Raw genomic sequence first — 25,611 nt, forward strand, 5'->3', positions numbered from 1 at the left:
GTGATCCGATTAGCTTTTAGGACTAAGCAACTTTGAGAGAAGTTAGGCTTCATCTAAACATTTGCATGTTGCCTGAGGACAGTACTAGAGTTAGGGTTTGTGTGTTAGATGGTGGGGTGGGGAGGAAGGGGAGTGTATGTTGTACTTGATGAGTAATTTGGCATTTTAATTATCACACTTTTTGTGGATTACAGAATGATACAAAATACAAAAAAGTTTTCTGTGTAAAAAGAATTAATTTTGGTAAAATAAATCATCCTTTTATAATATCTAGCAGTTTCTCTTATAAGTGTAACAGAGGGACTGTTATAGACTTAAGGTAATTTAACCATTAAAACTCCCCAAAGCCTCTAAATCCTGGGAAGCAGACATGGGACTGCTTATGAGGTCGGCAGAATGACACAATAGGTGGAGCATTAACTTTGGAGTCTGTGGGTGGGATGCATGAATACTTAAAGTTTTCTTTCATCTAAAATGCAGATAATTTAGAACTTAACTTTTAGGGTTTTAAGGATTCAATAGCATTTAATATTATGCTATCATGCCTAATATTATATTATGAATATATGATTATAACATGAATGCTATGACTGACAAATAGTGAGTGAGCATTCAATAAATGACAGTATTATTCATTACAAAAATAAAGTTATTATTTTAAATGAATGAGCAAAAGCTTTAACATTAAGTTTAACCTTTACGAAGGGCAGACTAGGAAAGTACCCACAGGACAAGTGTAAAGACATTTTGCAGATGGTGAATGTGGACACTTACTTTGCAGTAGAAATGACCTTTGACGCAGATATGGTCTGTTTTATACGATTAGAAATTCAAGAATGATTGTGGTTGCTCTGTTGTAGTTAGTCATGTGGCAATGATATTAATTGGATTCTAGGGGAGTTATGAGGAAAGCGTAGGTTTCAGCTGGGATTCACCCTCATTCCTTAAGAAGCAAAAAAGAGACTACCATTTGACCTGGGAACACTCTGTACCATGAGGCTACAATAATTGTTATGAAACCAAGGCCCAGAGACCTCAGTGACTTGCCTTGATACCTAAAGCTACTTAGAAATGGATCCAGGCTGAAATACTCAAGAGTTTATATTGAATACACCATTTATGGAACACATCCTACAAGCAAGGAAGGCTACTGAAAGGTTTTGCAAATAATTAGCTCATTGAATCCTTGCAACCATGCTATAAGCCAGATACTAACTTCATTTTGTAGGTCAGCAAGTAGTTTCACCAAGCCACGTGCACACACACATGTGGAGTCATCAGGTCTTAAACCCAAGCCTTACATTTTAGCATCCTTAACCTCTGAACCACCTGAAACTTCCTAATGAGCTGGAGAGTATTTCACTTATCTCTATGCCCTATTATAAATATAAGGAACTCTTTTTTTTTTTTTGGTGGGGGTGGGGGTGCATGGTCCAGGAATTGAACCCGGGTCTCCTGCATGAACTGCAAGCATTCTACCACTGAACTACAAGACACTTTTAAGTAGAAAAATACTTAAAGCAGAAACATCTTCTGATACTCACGTATCTTTCCCAATCAATTTCTGCATAAAATCCATTTGGTGCTCCATTGCTTTTCTTCTGTAATAAATTTGAAAATAAATTTAGAAAGGGAAACTTTGAATGGAAAATAAAGCAACGACAAACACTTAACTCATCTGTATTTGGCAACAGCTATCAAAATCATTATTTGAAAGACCGATTAGAGAAGCCTAATAAGGAACCACATTGGTGTAAGTGAATGGTAAATTTAACTACCATGATACTGAGAGAAAGAACTCACATGCTTATTTCACAAAAGACTGTAAAATATCTAAGGATAAGAATATTAATAACTACTGTTCAAATTTAATTCAGCCACTGAAGAATTAGCTACACCTACATTATAACTTAAATGCTTTATACCTTCAGGGTATATACCCGGATGTATACTTGAAAGAATGGAAACATTGTGACTTCCATATTGCTTTTCCAAACAATTAGTTTTGAAATATTCAGAGAGTAGTAGTTCATGTCATTAATCTTTTTTAGCTGTTCTTACACTGACTCAACTTTTTCCAAGCTCCTCCCTTTGGTAAAATAAAAAGGAAATCAGGTTTGCATTAGATAATTTAGCTTCCAGTTATTAAAAATAGTGTTGACAGTCTTTGCAAGTTGCTTTGCTTATGAAATTATTAAAATAGGATCTGAGGATTATTCATGGATTTCAGTTATCCATGTGTTCTCTCCCTCCACGAGCACACATTATTGCAGGATGACTGGCTATCAGTATTATTCTCTCTGAATTATCTTAGATTTCAATTTTGGCATCTAGTACAACTACAACATACGGCCGCAAGTGCTAGAGTACGGATGTGACATCCCCCAAATAGAAATAGCTAATATTCTCTACTTTATGTGAGCAGAGGACAAAAACACAGATCAGGCTGGAAATTAGAGTCCATCCAACAACATTCCTTGATTTAGCACATAGAGCAATGTCATGGGGCAATTAGCAGACTTCAAAGCAGCACATATCAAATGGTAAGGCATGGGGTTGGGAGATAGGACCTCTAGTTTTACAATCACAAATAAAGGACACTTGAACTACAATGCAAACAGCTAATAATCATGCTGACAAATAGGTGACAGAGGTAACCTTTTCATAACTACCTATAGGATCACTAGATAACCAAACTGGAGGGAAGCCAGAATGATCGTCATCATTGACTAACATTGAATGCTTACTGGCCTTAAGAGCTGACAGTGGTTTAGCAAGGGTATACATTGCATAAGGGATACATGATGTGTTTATGCCTTCTATCTTCTGTACACTGCCACTGAACTAGAATTTAAAAATAAAATAACTTTGCCACGACTCCACAGACCAGCACCCAGGGGCATAGGACATTTCCACCCCCCCGGTTCCCTGCCATCTTTCAACTTTGTCTTGCTCCTGATAAAGATTATATACTCAGACTAATTGTTCTAACTTTCCCATAGAATTGCCTTCACTGAACTAAGGGCTTTAATGTTCCTTTTTCTATTTTGACCAAAGGTTGTTTTAAAAACCAGCCATGAAAAGCTATTACTGAGATATGGTTCATTAAATAATGTGTCACCTGATAATAAAAAAAATCTTCTCTGCCCTGGGGAATGGGTATGATTCCTAGTTTCTTTTAGTCATATTTGCTTTCTTTTTTCATTCCTAGTTTACCACTCTATTTGTAAATGTCTTCTTTTCAAAGCTTCAAATGCTTCTTAGAAAGTATATATAATAAAAGAGTCAATATAGAAATTTAATTTATAATGTATAATAATGGGAAATCAAATAGACTAAGTTGGTTCCAAAGAACTGAGCTCATGAATTTTGTCATCAGTAGAGTACTACTATTTATGTGTCTATTAGTTTTTAAATAATCCCTCAGTACAAATGATTATTATCTAAAAAGCAAAGAGATTAGGTAAATGATTTGAGTTCAAAATTTTCAAAGTTACATAGTTTACTTCCAGGATGATTTTACCACCATAAACAAAGCCCTTCAAAATCAAGACATTTTATATGATCAGCTGAACAAATTTAAATTTATATATTTTTTTCTTCCTGATAATATACATCCAGTGTTTGTGGATAGAAAAGTTTTTGGATTTTCTAAATCTGGGCTGAGTGAAAAATTTCTCAGTTTCCATGGAAACCAACGGAAGATTGAGATGTAGAAAAAGTAAAAGCTATAAAAAGAAACTTTCCTTAAAAATAGGAACATTTAAAATAAAATACCAAGAACAAGCAACAGGTAGTAATAACACATTCTTCTGGGTAGATATTAGAAACATACACACACTCATACACTTGCCATTATTAGAGGAATTGGCAATTTGGCCCCATTAATGCTAGTAAATTCTTACAGTGATCTTTGGTTTGCACAAGTGAAATTATTAAGTTAAAGCTACGCCAGGGCCTAGCTGGAATTCTTCTGTTCAAACTCCAAGAAAAAAAAAACAAAAATAATTGTCTTGGTTTAACCACTTTAAGCAAGGTTTTGTGGATAGAAGTGGTATAAGTGAAGAGAATGACTTTACTGCTTTTCACATTGAAACCTTTGAAGAAGCAGCAAGAAAGAACATAAGTTAAAGTGGGTAACATCATTTACTAACTAGGCTAAATAGCAAAAGCATTAGTGGCTATTCACTAACATATAAATCATGTTTTTTTCCCTTGGAGTTGAGGTCATGTATCATACATTTTTTCCCTTTCATATTCTGTGAACTTTCTATACTTAGCATAAATAACCTGAATATGCAGTTGCTATTTAAAGATAATTGAGGTTCACAGAAATGTCACTCTTGTTTTAGTAGGTATCTTAGTTCGGTCAGGCTTATTATCTGCCCTCAGATATTGTGATGGGCTAAATCAATAAATTTAGTGCAAATAGGTTCAATTATACTTTCATCAAAGTTCTCAACTGCCATCAGGAATGCTCCCATTTAGCAAGTTCTTCTCAAGACCACATAGTGATTCTTGGGTGACAAGTGTTAAAAACACACAATGTGCTGTCTAAATGTTATCTCTTTGCCATGGAGGTAGACTTTACTCACTTTGTAAACAATCCTATAGATTTTCCTATAGGCATTTTCCAATAGAACTTTTATGAAGCTGGAATTGTTCTATATGCACACTACCCAATACAGTAGCCTTTGCCACTGGTGGCTATCAAACACTTGAAATGTGGCCAACATGTTTGAAGAACTGAATTTTAAGGAAATGTAAATAGCCACTTGGGATTACTGTTATTGGGCAACATAGGTACAGAAGTTGCATAGACTCGTCTGGGATTAGCATCTTTGACTCATCATCCTTTGGTCAAGGACATTGGTTCCCAAAGACCAAGGTCCTATCAAATTCCTGTTGTTATTCTAATGAAGGAGTACTCAATTTGTGTGGTTATGTTTATATTATAGTCAAAGCCTTCTTTACAGATAGCAGATTCCTTTTAAAATTTGAATCATTGTCCTTCATCTAAGACAAAGGAAACACACATCTTTTAGGCTGGATAAGTTTTTAAAAGTATACTTGGATGTCAATAGACAGATTCTATAAGATTGGTTTAAAAATTGGCCCAGGTATTCAATAAGTAATTTGAAAATATCTAAGAAAGAGCCTTCTTAACCAGAATACATAAAAGTTTTTTTTTTCTTTTCCAAATTTCAAATTGGGATTTTACTCACTGTTTCTACAACCCCTTGGAAATTTTAAACTAAAATCTGTTTCCTTACCGAAACTTTTTTTCCTCCTTCGCGCGCACACTCTGCTTTGTTATTGTAGGGTGGTTCATGTGGGCTGGGCTGCTGGAATTGATTGTTTTAATGTAGAAAAAAGTTGTTAAAGGATCTGTTTGTTCTTCAAGAAACATATAAAGAATCACATGGAGTCAGCAAACATACCATAGAAGAAACCACTTCTAGACCAAATTGTAGGGCCTACCAATTTTGGCAGGGTTAAGCAAAGAGTGGACTTTGGGGCCCATAATGAGGCTCTATTCAGCAGGCCAGTTCTGGTAGGCCAGAACAAGAAAGGAGAGGGACGAAGATGGGTTCCTGGCATTTGGGACTCCTTGGATCTAGCCCTCATCCAGCCAGCACTTAATTCACAACTAGAGAACAGACACCAGGACAACCAGAAGAGACAGAATAAAATGGGTATGTTTCTAATTTAAGTGTGAAAGTATAATGCCACCATACTTTCCCCTGGGGTAAAGCCTTCCTGAGGGTTACCAAGACATAACAGCTCATGCAGCTGCAAGCTCTGTTCACACCCTTTCCTGCACACCTGATCAGGATGAGCAGAGCAGATCCCCTCACAGCAAGGACTGTGACCCTTGATGTCTTCAGTCTTTTGCATACATGGAAATCTGAGCTCAGGAAAAAGTTAAAGCTTGTTTGTGGGTTGGACTGTGTTGTTGTGCATGGCTGACTGAAGTCTCAGACATCATAACACACAGCTCTGCCCGCAATGGGCACATCCACCCCATGGTGAGGAAGTGATCCCACCTTCATACATGCAACCTTGCCAAGAAGCCTTTATAAATTAAATTCCAAAAGCGTAGTCTTCAAAGATGGTCTTCATTGTATTTTGAGAAACTGAAATTAAATAAAACACCCATACATTAAGGCTATTGTCTAGTCCCTGCTTTAATAAAGTACCTTATAAGCATTAGGTGGGCTCACACTGCCTGTAGTTTGTGGAATCATATTAGTGGAACCACAAATTTCAACTTAAGACATTCAAAAGGCAATAATTTAGGTGCTAAATCAGTCACCTTGGGTCCAGAGATGCAGGGTCTCAAAGAAATCAGTCTGAGTTGAAAAGAAAATTAGGTTGTGAGCCCTAAGGACTGAATGCAAACAAAACTGGGACCCATGTAGCACTGGTATGATTAAGAGTTCTCAAGAACTGGTGACAACAGTAAGGGGGAAAGACTGGGGAAAATTTCCATATAGCAAAACTGACAGCTGGATAATTTTCAATTATCTATGAAGCTATACACTCTGTTTCTCAGAAAATGCATTTATTTCAGATGCAGACTGCTTCGGAACAGGTCTATTGTTATTTCCTGAGAAAGCAAAGTTAAATAATTCTTCTTTGCTAATAATCACGACTAGCTATGTTTATGGCATTAAGTCACAAGAGGGCACAACTGTTAATAAACAAATTTATATGACTTTGAGTGGCAGAGGCACAGGTGGGCTGGGAGAATTCAGGCATACAGCTTTGACCTAGGGTCAGACCGAGGGTGGAGCAGCCCCCAGAATCAATGCTGGGTTCATTCATGCAGTGAACGCTCACGGGTGTCTATCATATGATCCAGGCATCATGGGTCATGATCTACCCAGAGATTTAAAGCTGGTGGTTCCCAGAAGAGCACAGAACAGTGAGATAGCAACAGGACCTCAGAGACAACGAGCAGGTGTTTCAGAGAAAGGAATAAGGACAAAGAGGAGGGTGACAGAGGGAGAGAAGCAAGAAGTAGCAATTTAACCTGGGGACAACAGGGATTAAAGCAGAGAATAGCTAAGAGAGCCTTGCAAAGGACAAGAGAACTAGGAAGGGAACCAAGACAGAAGCAAAGAGAAGACACAGAAGCAAAGAGTACCTGAGACAGAGTTAAGGAGAGGGCTCTGAGCCAGAAGCAAGAGGTGAGGAGAAGATGAGTCTTCTGAGTCTTTTTTTTCCCCTGCTGAATAGAGCCTTGATTACAGTGTTACCCAATGTCTGAAAAATTTCAGTCTATTTACTTAACATTTCATGGAGAGAACTACATGAATGCAAAAGGCATCCCAAAGCTAAAAACCTTGAGTCAAGTATGGGGGAACATCTCCTGCTATAGCTGCAATTAACACCCTGATTTAGGTATAATATTATAAAGGGTGATGTTTCAAATATATATATATATATAAATAATACACACACATATATATATATTTAATCTCCATCTCCAGGTTTAATTTAGCTCCCGCTCCAGCCCAATGAGCCTAATGTGATTCCTTTTTTTGTTTTCAGTAACAGCTGTTCTTTTGAACCTTCTGAATAGGCATCTGATTTAAAGTTGAAGGAAGTCATTTTAGAAGTTGGTGCAGACTCCCATAAGCACAACTTGGATAAATCCAAGCCTATGCTTCACAGGCAGCTTTACAAAGCAAGAAATCAGACATCCAACAAGGAGTCAGAGATACCATGAAACTCTAAACCCAGTGGACATACTTCTCTCCTTCAGGCTGTAAATTCAGGCATAAGTGGTTTCAAGACCATTACCTACTTTTGAATTTAATATAGAAAATGTATCTGCAGCTCAACTACTAAAGGGCAAAAGCACCTTTAGATTTTTTTGGATCTCAGTTCCATTATGGTTTTGTGGCCTCAATTGGTGAAAACCATTCTCACATAATGAGCTTCTACATCATTAAATTGGAAATGAAATAACAGTTGATGGTAGCAGCCCCTGCATGAACTATCTGGATTCTGACCCACCATACTGATCACTGGTTTGCTTGCTTACTCTGGGGCTGGGCTTTAGGTGAATACAATAAATAAGTCTACCTTGACCAAGATTGCAGTTATTTCCCATGCAAATACTATAGAAAACTACAACAGTGAGAAGGCTAAAAAGTCATTCAAGTTAATTTTTTTCTCTACAGAAAAGAAACGGGGCTTTACAAAATTTGAACATAGCATACATCCAAGAGCAAATCTACTAAAAATGGTCATTTAAATACTTACAATTCCATCTCTATCTGGTGAACCTCTGTAATGAAAAGAAATTGGTAACTATTAGGAAAATGAATCGTTCTTGCTACATTAGACTAACGTACAACAATAAGGATGATCAATAATTCCCTTCACAATACCTCCCCAATTAACCTGGCTAATGAAAACTAAAGTTAAAAAATTGGTTGAGTGATATTTGAGGGTGGGGTGTGCATATGAATGGGGATGAGGGAGATGTCATCAAAAACTCAAAGTCTAAAATGTACAAGTAGCAGGCGCAATTCCTTGGCCCCTTCTGGAGGAGAGAGTTCACTAAAGAGACCACCCCAGTCTAGCTAGCTCCATTTAAACTACCACAATGAAAGTAAACCAATTTGATCTCATTTATCTTTTCTTCTCTGAGTGGTCTTGAAATTCTTCCTGCAAGAAACTTTAATGGTATTTTTCAACTTATTTTGAGTATCTCCGCTTTCTTCAATATTTCTCTATTTAGCGTGTCCTTTGTGGGTAGAAGCACAGGAAATGGAAGGCACTGTTTCACTAACAGATGTCCTTTGATGACTAAGGTCCAGGAAGGTCTCTCCTGGTGCCACAATGCCACCAGAGTTAGGGGCAAGGGCTTCAGAGTGAGATGAGGCTGGATATCCAGACTTTGTGTCACTTATTAGCTCTTTGGCCCTGGACAAGTTCTTTAACTTCTCTAAGACAGTTTCCTCACCAATAAATTGGGGGATAACGATAGTACCTAAGAAAAAGGTGTAATCTTTAAATAAGATACTGTGTCTAAAAGACTTATAATAATGCCTGACACATAGTATATATTTTTAAAACATTAGCTTATTATACTTTTCTTCTTTTATCATGGTATTTGTTTACTTGTAACACAACACTATCCCCTAGTATTATTTTTATTCTTGGGAAATTGGCCTGGAGGAACCAGGGGAAGGGGGAGGTAAGAGAGTATTCACTGTGACTTTATAATTTCTCATTTTCATTCACTCTATAAGGAGAAAAATGTTCGTGATGGTTAGTTTCATGTGTCAATTTGGTTAGTTTACGGAGTCCAGTTATTTGGTCAAGTATTGGCCTGCTTGTTATTGTGAGGGTATTTCATAGTTGGGATTTTGCATCGCTAATCAACTGATTGCATCTACCAACAAGAAATTGCTCAATTTCCCTTAGCACTGTGGGGGAATCTCTTCAATCAATAGGTTGAAGGTTGTAAAAGCCAGAACAGAAGGTTTTAGAGGTCAGAAGAATTTGTGCCTCAATTTCAACATTGGCTTTTGCTGGAATTTCCAGCCCACCAGCTTCCTCTGGGGGAATTCAAACCAAGGATGTCATCATCACCTTTGCTGGAATTTCCGGCTTATGGCCTGCCCTAAGGAATTTAGATTTGCTAGCCCCCATGGTCACGTGAGCCAAATCTTTATAACAAATCTCTTAGCTTTGTTTCTTTGGAAAACTCTTACTAATATCGGAAGTGGTATATGTGAGATTGGGGTCGAGCTGGCCCTGAAGACATTAGTAAGTTTTAGGAGATGAGAATCATACACTTAGAAAGAAACCTATATATTTGGAAGAAAATCTTAATAAGTGTTTGGGGTGGACAATGAAATGCCAAGAAGTTTGTTCTTTAAGAGGTGGGTCAAGGTAAGGAAATTCTTTATTGCATCATGGGATGGGAGAGAGGCAGAGGAGGGGAGAGGAGGAGAGGGAAGAGGAAAGAAGAATTGAGAAGGGGGGGGGAGAGAGAGAGAGAGAGAGAGAGAGAGAGAGAGAGAGAGAGAATGGGGAATACAGAGAGTTGGTGGGACATTGTTTGGGCTCCAAGATGTGATTCTCCCTCTGCACCAAAACCATCTCTCAAATGAGCAGAATAGTCTAGTTGAATTACAAAATACTAGATGGGAGTGTATTTCCTATGATAACCAACGATGGGACTGAGTTTTGTGTCCATGTAGATAGCCACAAGGGCTAACCAGCCATACAAGGGCTAGAAGTGAAGAGGATTCTGAATTTGAAAGATCATAGACATTGACAGAAATATCGGGTCTTTGGAAATTGGGCCATGAGACTTAGGTAGTTCAAAGACATCTCACCAAAATAGAAGGGTAGGAAGAAGTTGGCAAGAGAGGTCATTGTATTATGCTTGGGCTTGTTCAAAGGCACAGCACCTTGTGGGGGTGCTCTCAGGGACAGCAAGCAATGGATGCAGAAGAGAGAAGGCTCTGGAGATTGGCCTGGCTGACATGCTGCCCACCTTTGGTTCAGGTACAAGGGTAGATCCACAGGGGATCTTAAATGGAAGGCCACTTGATCTCATATGTATTGCAGAAATTGGAATAAAATTTCAAAAATTTTAAGCAGAAAACTTATAGTTGCACACAGCAGCACTGATGTCCTATCCCTGTCCTTTCCGTTGATGAAAATGGAGCTGGGGCCTCTTCCCAGGGAGGCAGAAAGCAGGTGGTTAAGGGCATCAGCTCACTACCAAACTGCTTGAGAGTTCAGCCAACTTAGATTTCCTTGATGCCTAACCCTGGGCGAGTTACTTCAACCCTTTGTGCCTCAGTTTCCTTATCTATAAAATAATGACGATAATAACATGTATCCTGTAGGACTGCTGGAAGATTAAATGAGTCAGTATAAGAGAAGAGCCTGGAACACTGACCAGCCACAGAGTAAATATTCATTAATTTTATCTAGAATAATATATAATTTGATCTAATAGAGGGGAATGGAGAGATTTTAGCAGCTTCAGACACTTGAGCATGTTTTATAAATTTATTTCCTAGTCTCCTCTCAGGCATCTTTACATTTTATTTTAAGTCATTTTCTTTTTATTAGCAGACCCTTTACATTCACTGATTTCTATTTTAAAACTAGTCGTCTACAATGAAAACTCTGTCTCTATTTCAAAAAATTTCAGCTACCTCTTGCAACTATTGCCTCTTTCCTTTTACTCTTCTACTTGTCTGGATCATAATTTTGCCCATCTATACTTTTTTTCTAGGTGATACAAGTATAGCCATTAAATCTGGATGAAAATACTGGCTCCAATTCTTACTTTCTGGGTAAATTTCAGTAAGTTACTATCCCCTTTCAGCATTAATTTCTCATCTCTGAAATTCATATTACTACTAATCTTATTGAGTTACTGTGAAGATTAAAAAGGATATTAGTGTATACAAAATACCCTGCACAGTGTCTGTCACTTAGCACAGGCTCTCTTCCTTCCTCTCTGTCAGCCATTATAATGATGATTAAATCAGGAAGCTCTGGTCTGAACCTCATTCTTTATTGAAAGAGGTTCAATCAGCTGGAGTCTACCCTCCCAGGTTGCTTAGCAACTCAGAGGGACTTGCCACAGCCCTGAAAAGAATTTCCACCAGCAAGCTTCAATGATCGCAGCTTAACATGAGCATTATCTAAAGCTGAAGGGACAGCATTTGGGTTATGACCCCTTTTGCAGGATGACATATGACCTAATTAGAGGGGAGAAGTTCATGAAAAGCAAAGGCTTATACCAAACTGCTGGTTCTCTGTCCACTGATGGTGGAATGAGTCTAGAGCTAATTTGCTATCATATAAGTAATCTGAGGACACTCAAATGGCAAGAAGTTAAGGGATTCTTGCAAGCAAGTGTTTCATTAGCAAATACTCAGAGAGCTATTGGGATCTATCCAAACCCTAGGATTTACCTTTTCAAACCCTTAGAAATGCAGTTGGAAGAACAATGCTTTGGCCACAAGCAAATTAGCCTAGCCTGCCCTGTGGATATTGATTGACTCCTCTTCCCTTCCTAGAGAGCTTTGGACCTTTCTAACTTTCTTTACACACCAAGGTTTCTGTGCAGTCAGTTATAGATATTGTCTTAGCAAAAAGGACCAGTCCTCTGCTAGTGATGGTCTCTTCAAATATGTCTAACAGTATCCCACAAAACACCTGGCACATTGTTGAGACACCTGGTGTCAACAGATGCTTACAGACCAAGGGGTATGGTGACCGGCTCTTAAGCAAAATTCAATGTCATCTAGTACAACATTTATTTTATAGGTGAAAAACTTTAGGTCCAGCAAAATAAAGTGTAATTCCCAAGGCCATGAGCTATTGGCAGTGTTCGTACCAAAGCCCAGGTCTCTTGACTCCAATGAAAGAGCAGCCACCCACTTGTGGCAGTTTATGTCTAGAGCATGGCAACTTCTTAAGAAATAATGTAAATTGCTCAAGCCTCATAAAGTATTCTTAATCTAAACACGTAGAAAAATTTGCAGGACTACAATAAATGTGATTTAAAAAAAAAAGAGAAGTACATTTACCATTTAGACAAAAAGTAATTTTTTCCCCCAATTATTTATACTCACTGGCTCAAAAGCCTTTAAGGTTTTAAGGCTACCCATTACCTAAGGAAGCCCCACAACTCAGCCTGTCAATGAAGAGCCTTCTCATCTGTCTCTGATCTTCTTTCCAGCTTTGTCTTCGGCTATCACCTTTACTCATAGACAATTTGCCAACAGTAGACAAATTGCCCTATTTATACTGTCATGAGAACCTACTGACTTTCCTACCTCTTAGCTTTTGCTTTTGTCCCCCTTTTGCATGAAATATGTGTCCTTCTCTTCTTGAAGGCCAAACTCAAGATTTCTCCCTTGCTGAAGCTTCACTGATCACCTGTCCAAATATGACATTTCTCGCTCTCAAACTCCCATGAAACTTATTTTGAATTGTTCATAAGGAACTTACCAACTATTAATTTGTATTAGTAACAATAACAATAGTAATAGCTACTATTTACTGAGCATTTACTAAGTACTAGGTACCAGAGGAGGCATTTAAAATATTTTATCTCATCTAAGTGAATAAAAGATATTTTATTGTGCAGGGTAGTTATTTTATCCTATGCATTGTAAATTTCTGGAGGACAGGGAGTCCCGGGCAATGCTCACCATCACGTGATAAAATGTACGAGTAATAAAAATGTACAGAATCAAAAACTAAAGGTGAAAAGAAATGTAGACCCCTTCATTTTCATCTGTGCCTCAACAAGTACTAATTTTTCCTATTTCCTAACTTTCTTTCAAGGAGCCTAGTCAAATAAGAAGTCTGATTGGCTCAGTTCTGATGGCCAGCAGACCACACCTGCTCTGCCTTTCCACCCGATGGCAATCAGCTGCATGCGAGAAGCGGTGCCCTCTTCACATCGGATTTGGGTTAGAGCCCAGAGTTTCTGGCCAGCTGACTCCTGCTACCTAAATTACTTGCCTGGCTTGATAAAGCTCCTGGGCTTTTGGCTGAGCACTAAATACTCTTGAAGGAGAATTCAACATGGATAAACAAGTGGGATGAAATAAATAAAATGAAATTGTTATATCATCGAACATTTTCAAAATGGATCTGTCAGTTTCTGGGCAATTGATTCTCTTGGGTGTGATCACTTAAACCGATAAAACATTCACATCACACTCTTGTTTCTAGCATTGGGTATTTAATGGCAGTCATTCTTGTGAATTCTTCTGGTTGATTTATAATTTCTTTTCTACAAAATAAGATTTAGGAATGTTATCTAGTCTCCCATTTTGATTCTGGCTGGGTCTTATCTACCTAAACAGGTGTTTATTTCATCGGTTTAGTTACTCCAGGCAATCCTGGAGGTGCAAATGAATACTTTTGGTCCCCCTCAAAAGTAACAGGCATTTCCTCATCTCCCAAGACTGCTCTGAAGTATAGTTACCAAGTTGTAAAGAAGTAACACATGAAGAAAAATGAAACACATGTGGAAACATCTTCACCATTATATTACAAAACTGAGAGCTGCTTATGCCTAGCAACTATGTTTTACCCAGAAATGGGGAGAGAAGTATAGAATAAACTCTGTGTCAATCATAAAGTGACAGTGACAGCAGCATCGCATGTAAAGAAATGACACATGATAGCTCCTCTGGAGAGGTAAACTTTTAAAGCACATACGTAGAATCAGTATCCTTTTCTTTCTTCCGTATTCCAAAGGCCTTCCTTGTACGTTTTTTCAATCCTGGAGGAAAATAGCAAATGTTCAAAGAAATATATCAGTAACATTCAAGTGCACATATTTTAAAAGTTGCAACACACCAGTTCAACTTGAATTCTCAAAATGCAATGAAAGTTTTTCAATCATATTTGTGTAGACGTCTATGAGCATGTGCATATGAATCATTCCATATTTCAACAAATGCGTACCAGCCCTGTGTGTTCTTAGCATCATAAGCAATATGAAGATGGATGGGTATAGAGAAAATGTCAAACTCTTGATCACCTAAGTTGGGGCTCTTCCAAGAAACGGAATCACATATTTAGAAGAATAGCAATTTCCAGGTTAGACATATTCTTGAGACACAGATAATACCAAGATATAGTATTTAAACTGTGCCAACCGAGTGACACTGTTCTGACACATCTTGTGGTCTGATATCCCCATCTTACATTCTCCTAATTCCTCAACTTCATAGTCAGACAGACTATTAACTATTCCCTGAACAGACCCAACACTTGTATTTCACTATTTCCTCCCTGTGTGGTTCTTACTGCTGATTGACATGCTTTTCCTATTTTGTTAACATTTAGAATTTCAACTCAACCTCCATGGAATGAACTGAGGGTCTCTCAATTGTAGTTATATGATATATTGACTATTCCATTCTATCCTCAAAATGTTGTTCTTAAGTGTGTTATATCAAACCATACCAAATTTGTACTTCCCCATGCCAAGGCTGTGAATCTTTCCAAAAGATGACAAGGCTCTCTCATTTATATGCCCAATACATGTAATAAAGGTAGAAGATAATAACTGTTGTTTTAAAGTATCTTCCAGAAAACATCATTCAGGCAGCATTGACATAAAAAGGATTGTTTCTTCCATCCAGGATCAACCAGGCCCAGATTTGGTTCTTCAATTCTCACCTTGTCAAAGCTTTATCTGGGCTGCCCATTTCTTACATGCTCCATAGTTACACAGCTACCTTGTGTTTTTTATCTTAGAAAGTATTTTTCAAACATACTATACGCCTATTTATTCAAATCCTTAGACTTGTTACTAGTGGTTTGGGGAAAATATTCTTGAGATGCTGGAGCTGGAGAAGCCATTAGCGTTTCAAGATTTGTGTTTGGCACTGCCAGGTAGAACAAAAATGAAAATCACTGACAGTGTCAGCCATGTGATAACACATTCCTCCAAAACAAATGAGTCAACCCAAGCTGCTCAGATTATCTGAGTCATTCATTATCTGGTTCTTAGTTCTTAGTATACTACTCAAAAATAATTTCAAAATGCCTCTGTTTCTATTTTGCATTTTAGTAGTCATTTCATTTAAGAAGTTTAGGTCTTTAAGCTGTCAGTGTTTTGTTTTGTTTTGTTTTTAAATTCTTCTCCCACATAAAATTACTTTCCTCTATTCTCCACATAATATTTAGGAACATCTTCTCCATTTTTATTTTTAAGTTTGATTGTTGAAAACTTTCTCTCTTCTCACCTGTAATTTCCTGATCCCCTTATATGTGTAAACTATCATAATTTTATAATTGCCATTTCCTTCCTACAATTTTCCTTGGCCTCCATTCTCTTGACTGGCTCCCCCATGCTTCCAATTCAGCCTTTGGGTGCATGATGAATGCTATACTCACCAATCACTACTGGTTTCTGTGGGACCATGAAACCTATGCTATTACCATCTTATGTTTTCAAAGCATCTTATTTCCTGTAACTTGACTATGAGATAGAGATAGCACATCTTACCAAGTGAACCAGGAAATACATAAAGATTCTAGTAATTTTTGTATTAAATTAGTAACAGAGCAGGCAATAGAAATTTTCCATAGACTTGGTCCTCCTTTTGACCATCAAATTCGGACAAGCATCAGAATGAACTAGGTCATGAAAGTCACAAGTTATCCAGCTTCCAATAAAAAGTGCAGTGGACCCAGAGTCCAGAGATGCAGCGTTTCTTCCAGGCTTCATTTTTAACTATGTATTTCAGTATAAATTATATACTATTCATGTTTCTATCTCTCAGTCTATAACAAATCTGACAATAGTAAGGGATGAAAGAATCTGCACACCTTCACAAATGCTATGCCAAATCCGTAGCTCTGGTTTCACTGAACTTCATCTTTCCTATGAAACAGGGATACACTACAGACATGAAATTCTAGAAAAAGTAATCAAATTGTTGAATAAGAAAAAACATCAGGAATTTCGTTTCCATGAAAAGTGAAAAGATCTGAGAAGTTTAGGAAAGTACGAAGAAAATTCCAAAAGATTAAAGCAGAGGTATAAAATGTAAAAGCTGTCATAAATTAATGGCTCTTTGAGAAGATTCAAGAAGAAAACAATCATACCATCTGCATTAAAAGTTAAAGGGAAGGTGTGGTTGTGTCCTTTGAGAGTTTAGGAGAATATTTTCACAGAAACCCTTACAAAGACAGCGGGGATAGTCGCATTATCTTGTAGCAATTACATGTAGAAAACACTATATTTGATAATTTGATGAACACTACACTCAATGATTTTCTACTTCTGACTCCCAAACTCCATGAAGACTTAAAGTCAATTTCCAGAGTATAACTGTCTCTAGGCTGGGTCATGAATTTTTGTCAAATACTCTTTATCAAAACTCAGGTGTTTTAGAGAAACTAAGTGAAATTTGTCTTGCCAATATAAAAATAAAGATACTTATTGGGAAAGAATTGTATTGTTTTGATTATGTGGGGCTGACACAGGTCATATAAGTCAGTTTTCTGTGTGGGCCCAGCACTATACCCAAGAGTGAACCAGCCACATAGAGAGTCCAGACTGTGTCTCCACTCCAGCTTATCTCCACCGATTTCAGATTCCTTTATCTTCCCTTGGAATTATGAGAGAAGCTAGTCAAGGGTGGGAAGAATAAAAATACTTACAAATAGACAGATTTCTAAAAGAGAGGAAAGGTTATTTCAGCCTAGGCAATTCCAGATATGGCATTACAAGATAACTAAATAAAGCAGTAGATACAGAAGTTGATGATAGTAATAGCATATACACATACACACAACATGCAAAACAACCTGGATTGAAATCTTAGCTTGCCACTCATTTGCCTATATGACTAAAGACAAGTTATGTAATTCTGGACATTCCAAACTGTTCTCTTGCCAAAATATGGAAGCAATTCAAGTGCCCATCAACCAATGAAAGGATAAATAAAATGTGGTTTATACATACAATTGAATATCAGTCAGCTGTAAAAAGGGATGAAGTTCTCATACATCCAACAGCATGCATAAACCTTGAAGACATTATGTTGGATGAAATAAGCCATACATTAAAAGGACAAACATTGTATAATATCACTGATATGAAATAATTAGAATAAGTATATGTCAGAATTTGGAGTATATGTCACCAGGAGCCAGGCTGGGGTAGGTATGGAGAGTTAATGTTTGAGTTGTTTGTACAGAGTTTCTATTCAGGTAGATTATACAGTTTGGTAACGAGTGGTGGTGATGACGGCAGCACACACTGTGAATGTAAGCCCCAGCATAGAATTATATATATGAGTGTGGTTAAAAGGGGAAATTTTAGGTTGGACATATCTTACAAGAATACAAATTTTTAATAACATAGGACTGCACAAAACAAACAGTGAGCCTTTGTCTAAATGATGGACTATGGCTAATAGTACAATCATAAAAACAGTCTTTCATGAACTATAACAAATAAACCACACTAATACAAGGTGTTAATAGGGTGGTATGTGGTTACTCTGTATTTTATACAAACCTACAACTTCTCTGATAAAAATAAAACAAAACATCTAACTTAGGCAAATCCTCAGTTTCATCACTTTCAGGAGAAAACACTGTCTATCTTTTCACCAGGTTAAAAAGAGATTAAATGAGACAATATATGGAAATCATCTGGTTCCTGGTACATAGGTAGGACACAACAATGGTAGCTAAGAATATTGCTTTGGTGAAATATCTTGGTGTATTTTTTGCATCTATATTCATAAGGGATTTTGGTTTGTAGTTTTCTTGCAGTATCTTTATCTGGCTTTGGTATTAGGGTTGGGGTGGCCTCATAGAATGAACTGTTGTTTCCTCCTGCTCAATTTTTGGAAGAGTTTGAGCAAGACTGGTATTAATTCTTGGAATGTTTAGAAGAATTTACCCGTGAAGCCATCTGATACTGGAGTTTTCACTGTTGGGAAGTTTTGATGACTGATGCAATCTCTTTATTTGTAATAGGATTGTTGAGATGTTCTATTTCTTATAGAGTCAGTGCAGGTTGCTTATGTTTTTCTAGGAATTTGTCCATTTCATCTAGGTTGTCTAATTTGTTGGCACATGGTTATTCACAGTATCTTCTTATGATCTTTATTTTTTTCTGTGAGGACAGTAGTAATGCCCCCCTCTCATTTATGATTTTATTTATTTGCATCCACTCTATTTTTCCCTTTGCCACTCTAGCTAAATGTCTGTCAATTTTATTGATCTTGTTGAAGCACCAACTTTTGGTTTTGTTGACTTTGTTTTTTATTTTCTATTTTATTTATTTCTGCTTTCATCTTTGTTATTTATTTCCTTCTGTTTGCTTTGAGATTAGCTTGCTGTTCAATTTCTAGTTCTTCCAAGTATACAGTTAGGTCTTTGATTTTATCTTTTTTCTTTTTTTAATTTAAGCATTCAGGGCTATACATTTCCCTCTGAGCACTTCCTTTGCTGCATGCTATATGTTTTGATATGTTCTGTTCTCATTTTCATTCATCGCAAGATATTTACTGATTTCCCTGGTGATTTAATTATTTGACACATTGCTATTTAAGAGTATGTTATTTAACTTACATATGTTTGTGAATTTTCAAGTTCTCTATCTGTTATTGATTTCCAGTTTTATTCCATTATGGTCAGTGAAGATGCTTTGTATCATTTCCATCTTTTAAAATGCACTGAAACTTGTTTTGTGCCCCAACATGTGGTTTATCCTGGAGAATGAGCCATGTGTCTTGAGAAGTATATGTATCCTGCTGTTTTGGGGTGCTATATTCTCTATATGTCTGTTAGATATAGTTTATTTAACATATTAATCAAGTCCCCTGTTGCTTTATGTCTAGATGTTCTACATATTGATGAAAAGTGGTGTATTGAAGTTTCCAATTATTATTGTAGAGGTGTCTATTTCTTCCTTCTGTTTTGCCAGTGTTGGCTTCATGTATTTTGGTGCACCGTGTTTAGGTGCATAAATATTTGCGAATTTTTTTTCTTCTTGGTGGTTTGACTCTTTTATGAACAGACAATGCCTTCTCTTGTCTTTTGTAACATTTTTTTACTTAAAGTCTATCTTGTCCGATATTAGTATAGCTACCCCAACTCTCTTTTGGTCATTACTTGCATGGACTATCTTTTTTCATCCTTTCACTTTACATTAATTAGTGTCCTTGGGTCTAAGGTGAATCTCAAATAATATTTAGTTAGAACATGCTTTTTAATCCATTCTGCCAATCTGTGTCTTTTAATTGGAGAGTTTAACCTATTAACATTTAGTGTTATTACTGTAAAGGCAGTACTAACTTCTGCCATTTTGTATTTTAACTCTCATATGTAAGTTAGGTTTCCTTTTTGTATCCAATTTTATTGATGTATTCATCCACCATATAATCATCCAAAGTGTCCAGTCAGTGGTTCAGAGTACCATCTTATTGTTGTACATTCATCACTGCAATTAGTTTTTGAACTTCTTAATTATTCCAAACAAAAAAATCAAAGTAAGTACAAAAAAGAAAAAGAAAAACAACACCCCAAACATCTCATACACCTTATTCCCCCTATTATTTATTTTTATTCTTCTATCCATACATTGGATAGAGGGAGTGCCAGTCACAAGGTTTTCCATAATCACACAGTATGCCTGTTTGAAGCTATTATGTACCAGGAAAGCCATGACCTTGACTTTTAATCCTTATTCAATATTGCTGGATGGGATCTTTTTGATTATTTCCAGGGAGATGTGACCCATCCAATTGTGGGTGGGGTTGTTTACTGGAGCCCTTTTGATTAGATGGTTTCCATGGGGATGTGTCTCCACCTGTTAAAGGTGGGGTTGTTTACTGGAGCCCTTTAAAAGGGAGTCATTTGGAAAAAGCTTTAGAACCAACAGAGCCCATATAGCAGAGACCTTTGGAGAGAAAGGAAAATGCCCCTGGGGAAGCTTTATGAAATGAGAAGAGAAAGATAGCATATGCCTTTCCAGGTGACAGAGGTGTTCTGGATCCATCAGCTTTTACGTGGATGCCTTAATTTGGACATTTTTATAGCCTTGCCTTAATATGGGACATTTTCCTGGCCTTAGAACTGTAAACTTGCAACTTAATAAATTCCACTTTTTAAAAGCCATTCCATTTCTGGTATATGCATTCTGGTAGCTTTTGCAAACTAAAACACATGGTCACACTGTAAAAGCTGTTTAGTTATACAAGCGTCTTCAAGAATCAAGGCTTGTAAGTAAGGCTTTGTTATCATGATCTCCAGCGAGGAAGTCAGGTGTTCCTCTTCCTCCACTGCTTCCCCACATATCAGTGCTCCTAAAGGTCTTATCTTCTGTTCCTCTGCTGACTCTCCGTGGGGCAACTTCACCCACTCGCACGGTTTCACTTGTCATATGTACACAGATAAATCCTGGGTCTACAGGTCAGGTCCAGAACTAGCTTGTGACCTTCTGAAACATGCAGTCCTTACTTCTGTGTTCCAGGTTTCTACAAAAAGACACCAGATTTTTGCAAAGCCTTGTACACACATGAAATCAAACCTGCAAAGATATGCTCAGTCATTTAGTTTGGAATAACTTTCTGAATAAACTTCAACTTAAAATGGAAGAGTTCTTCATTTACTGATGAACCAATAAACAAAATATGGTGTATCTATACAATGGACTATAATTCAGCCATAAAAGGGAATGATGTCCTGATACACACTGCAATATGGAGGTGACTTGAAAACATTACACTCAGTGAAAGAAGCCAGCACAAAAGGCCACATACTGCATGATTCCATTTATATGAAGTATTCCATTTATATAAAACATCCAAGGTTGTTAAATTCATAGATAGAGAATTTAATGGTCATCATGGGCCGGGGGAAAAGGGGAATGTGGTGTGACTACTTAGTGGGCACAGAGTTTTCTTCTGGGAGGGATGAAAATGTTCTAGAACTTGACAGTGGTGATGATTGCACTACACTGTCAATGTATGAAACACCGCAGAATTGTACAATTTAAAATGATTAGTTTTATGGTATTTACATTTTACACACACAAAAAGAAATGGAATAGTTCTGGTCAGTTTATTCTGTGACCAGGGGGACAAAAAAAGATTGGGAGGGGAAGGGAAGAAAAAACAAGGCAAGTGGCCTAAATTTTGGGCAGGGGGGTCTATGTATTTTTTGCAACTTAAATATTTAAAGAAATTTTAAGAACACAGAATGAATCTATGTTCTTAATGGAACAATTTTGAGAAAGTAACATTCCTATGAGAATTTATGACAGAGCATCTAGCTTTTCTCTGTCACATACCAGATTTTTTTTTTGCATGGGCACGCTCTGGGAATCGAACCCACACATACCAGATTTCAAAACAAGCTTTGCATAAACAAGCATATTTTTACTATGCTGCCCATCCCTTAGATCCTTTCTCAGAAGATCATAAGGTTATGTTTATCCTCTCCATGAAGACAGCCACTCCATTCAGTGTGTGTCCTGTTCACTTTTGTGACCCCATAGTGTCCAACAGAACATTCTTTAAAATTATTTACTGAATTGTATTAAAACTGAGGCATTATTTCTTATCCCATTTTTAAACTTCAAGACATATCCTATTGGTAGGTTATGAAATCAAATTGGTTGGATAAAATTTCCATTTATAAAACGAAATAGAGGAGGAAAAAGAAGAGTGTGTTGCCTGTAAAAGGGGATGAGTACTGTTTCATGATACTGTTGTCTCAGGCATGTGTACGGGGAGTGTTTCCAAATTGGGTGGTGGGGTAAAATGTATTTCTTATGATAGGTTACAGGTTAAAAACATTTGAAAGCCTGTGAGTTAAATTATTGTGCCAAATGGCATTTTTCTATGAAATTTCCCTGAATTAATTAATCAAAAAGAACAACAAGAAGGTACCTTAGAACTTGTCAGCATTAAGAGTATACAGCACTGCAGGTGAAGACAAAGAATAAAGCAGAAAAACCTACAGCTAGCTTCTTCTTTTCTCCCAGGTGAAGGGATTCATTAAGAAAACACCAAATTCTGAATGTGAGGCTTTAAATGGTACATTTAAAATAGGATTGTTCATGGGGAATTTCCAAAAAGACAACCTGGACTTTATACTACATACTAATTTTAGGTAAGGCATCAACACATGATACTCTAAAGAGCCTGCGAGGTTTTGTTCGGTTGGTTTTATTTCTTCTTCTTTTTTAAAATCACATCTGACATATCCTTCTCCCTAAAAATGAGCACTGGTTCCATAGATGGACAGATTTCTCTGGATTCCTAATAGGAGAAATAGAGGTATCAGCACCCTATAGGCAGTAGCCAGGGAGCAGCTACAAGGAAGATGTTGCTGGCCCTCAGACAGAGGGTCTGTCCTGTTTCCAAGGAGTGCTGGTGGAGAGTCCTGCCAACCACAGCTCCTTTCTGTCCCTGCCCTAGAAGTCTTGCCATTCCATTGCTAGCTGGTAAGATAACAATGAGGAGAGGCCAAACATAGAATGGCAGCCTCCCTAACAGCATCTTGGCCACAAATGGCTTGTCACCTGAGCTAGCTTAAAAGATCTGGGATGGAAAGAGAGGTGGAGCAGGTGCAACAGAGGAGCTGAGCCATAACCGGAAGAGAAAGCCAGGTTCTAACCCTGGGGTCAGAGGCAAGAGAGGGAGTGAGAAGGAGCAGGGAGTGAGGGCAATCTGTGTCTTTGTTGGGGGAGAGAGCCCTCTTGAAAGCACTGCATTTCGATTATCTTCCTTACTTATTTTACAGTCCTTCTGACCCATTGCTTTCTCTAATAGTTCTTCACCCTGGTGTTAAAACTCCTATATAAACATATTCTTTTTGGAATTGTTGACAAGGTGCCTCCGCTGGAGACATGTTCCTAAGGTGGGCTTGCCCCCCTGCTTGCCCTCTCCCTCCACTCCCTCACAATGCTTTTTGCTTTGAGGCAAAGCCTTGGTACAAATTCAGCTTCCGGAGTGACCCAGGACTGCAGAAAGAGTAGAGAAGTGGGTGGTGGGGGTGGTGGTGACAGCTGCTTAGGGTCAGTGTGAAAGCACAGTTAACAGAGGAATTCAAACGATTCCCTCATGTATCTCCCCCAAACACATGCAAACACCCCCTCCTGGAAACAGAACACTTGGCCTCAGTAATACAAAACAGGAAAGAGGGAAACAGGTTCGAGGAGCACAGAATACATGACCTTTGGAATCCCAAGATCTGGGTTCAAATTTCAATTCTCCTACTTGCTGGCTGTCATTCATAGCAACATTTATTGAGTCTGAGTCATACTGTTCCTCTTACTGTAAAAGACTCTGTCTTCCCAAGGCATGAGGCTTGGAGGGACAGCCTCAGTTTTCCTTTCTGCCAGTACTGGGAACCAAAGGATGGAATAAGATGGAAGCTGTTATTCACTGAGTACCTCGAATGTGTCAGGCACTGCACTAAGTGCTTTACAGAGCTGAATCCTTCCAAAGCCTCCAGAAGGTCTTCCTAGCACCCTATTATACCAATTAAGAAACAGGCTCAAAGTGATTAGGTTACTCGCCCACATTGACTTGGCAAGCAAATGAGAGGACTAAAATTTTGATCCAGGTCTGTGTGACTCCAAACCCACACAGCTTCTTACAGGGTGCTGGTGGTCACAACAATTGCTACAGAGCCTGAAGCAATATCTGGAACACAGGGACACACCATCAATGTCTGCTCAATGATTATTTTTAAAAGCCACTCCATCAATGTGTTAATAACAAAGATAAAACAACAAATAATTTTTCCCAAGGTTTGCAGTCTACCTTCTGTTGATGTTCAGCTTTCTGATATTCATTTGGGTATATGCAAGAATTAGGGAATGGAAAGGAGCATCAAACTCTGCCTGGGATGGACCTATCCAAAGACAAAAGCTTTAGACCAGGGAGCAGAGACTGACGATGAGAGGCATGTTGTGATCCTGTCACTTTTTTGGGGGTGGACAATTTACAGAGTGGCACATTGACATATTCAATTCTGCCCCAAACACGTCATTAACAAAAAATAGCCATAATTTGTCGAGTACTTATGATGTTTCATGAATTTTGTCAGGAACTTCCTTTTCTTAGTTCAACACAACCTTATAAGGAGGGAGCTATTTTTCTTTTGATTATATACTGTGGGGCTTAGGGAAATACCCGATGAGAGATCATTCAGGTGATAAATAGCAGATCACATTGCAGAACTCCCTCTGCTTGATCCTATAGGCCGTGCTCTTCATGTCTTTGGAATATCTTTTTTTGTCAGTTATCGCAATCCATTTTGCTCCTTCATTTTTAAAAAATGACCTTTTTTTTTTTTAAACAAATTAGGTTACACATTTCTTAAATGCAAAGACTGTATTTTCCATATTTGCATCTTTGTATTCTGCCCAGGGGAACATAAGAAGGCCCAATAAATGTTTGCTAAATGAATTATTTCTGTAACAAATATAAATTTCCAGCTTGAGTCTTCATCAGCTTGGAGGGTTACTCAAAGGTGAATCACATGTAATGGAATTACTTATTTTCTGCAGGAACCCAGGCCAAACATTTGGCCTCAGTAATACAAAACAGGCAAATGTAATTGCCATATTGACAGCAACTCTAGACTGGCGATACGTATTCATCATGATGTTCGCTGTATTCCTGTCAGAAGCGATTAAGATGCTTTGCATATCAGCTCTTCCTCTAACTTTTAAATATAGGTTCTATAATCCAATTTGGATTATTTGTCATAAGAAGGCTTTGCAGAAAGACGTAAGATCAAGTAACATGGAGGTCAGTCCCTCTATAATGTTTTAATGATAATTATGATTTCCAGTGCGTAGGTTACTACCTAGAATGAAGGAGACACTTAATAAAGATGAATGCCAGGAAATATAAAAAGTCAAGTTCAGTGTCCAGCGCAATGCCTGGCACATGGTAGTCACTCAGTAGGTGGTGTTGGTTGTTCTAAACATTTGCTATTATAGCCAAAATGAGTTTTTCAAAGTTGGTGGGCATACACTTTTTAGTCTGAAAGCTTTACCTTCATTTTTATGTTATTCAAAGGAAACCTAGGTGATATTTGTAC

At 37.6% G+C, this 25,611-nt stretch overlaps 1 protein-coding gene across 8 annotated transcripts in view; it reads right to left on the reverse strand.

Moving 5' to 3' along the window:
* The window catches only part of SGIP1 (SH3GL interacting endocytic adaptor 1), a 245,007-nt gene that overhangs the window by 102,598 nt on the left and 116,798 nt on the right, over positions 1 to 25,611 (reverse strand). For 5 of the 8 annotated variants that reach the window (XM_077120682.1, XM_077120684.1, XM_077120688.1 and 2 more), the window contains exons 3-6: positions 14,233 to 14,296; positions 8,275 to 8,299; positions 5,274 to 5,345; positions 1,545 to 1,601 (exon numbers count right to left, since the gene is read on the reverse strand). In XM_077120682.1, coding sequence (XP_076976797.1) covers positions 1,545 to 1,601; positions 5,274 to 5,345; positions 8,275 to 8,299; positions 14,233 to 14,296 — 218 coding nt within the window. Of the gene's footprint in view, positions 1 to 1,544; positions 1,602 to 1,940; positions 5,246 to 5,273; positions 5,346 to 7,150; positions 7,235 to 8,274; positions 8,300 to 14,232; positions 14,297 to 25,611 lie in introns of those variants that run through there. The other 3 variants (XM_077120689.1, XM_077120683.1, XM_077120685.1) reach the window with 3 other exon arrangements.

Source organism: Tamandua tetradactyla, chromosome 11 (genome assembly GCF_023851605.1).
Source record: "Tamandua tetradactyla isolate mTamTet1 chromosome 11, mTamTet1.pri, whole genome shotgun sequence".
Classification (NCBI taxonomy): domain Eukaryota; kingdom Metazoa; phylum Chordata; class Mammalia; order Pilosa; family Myrmecophagidae; genus Tamandua; species Tamandua tetradactyla.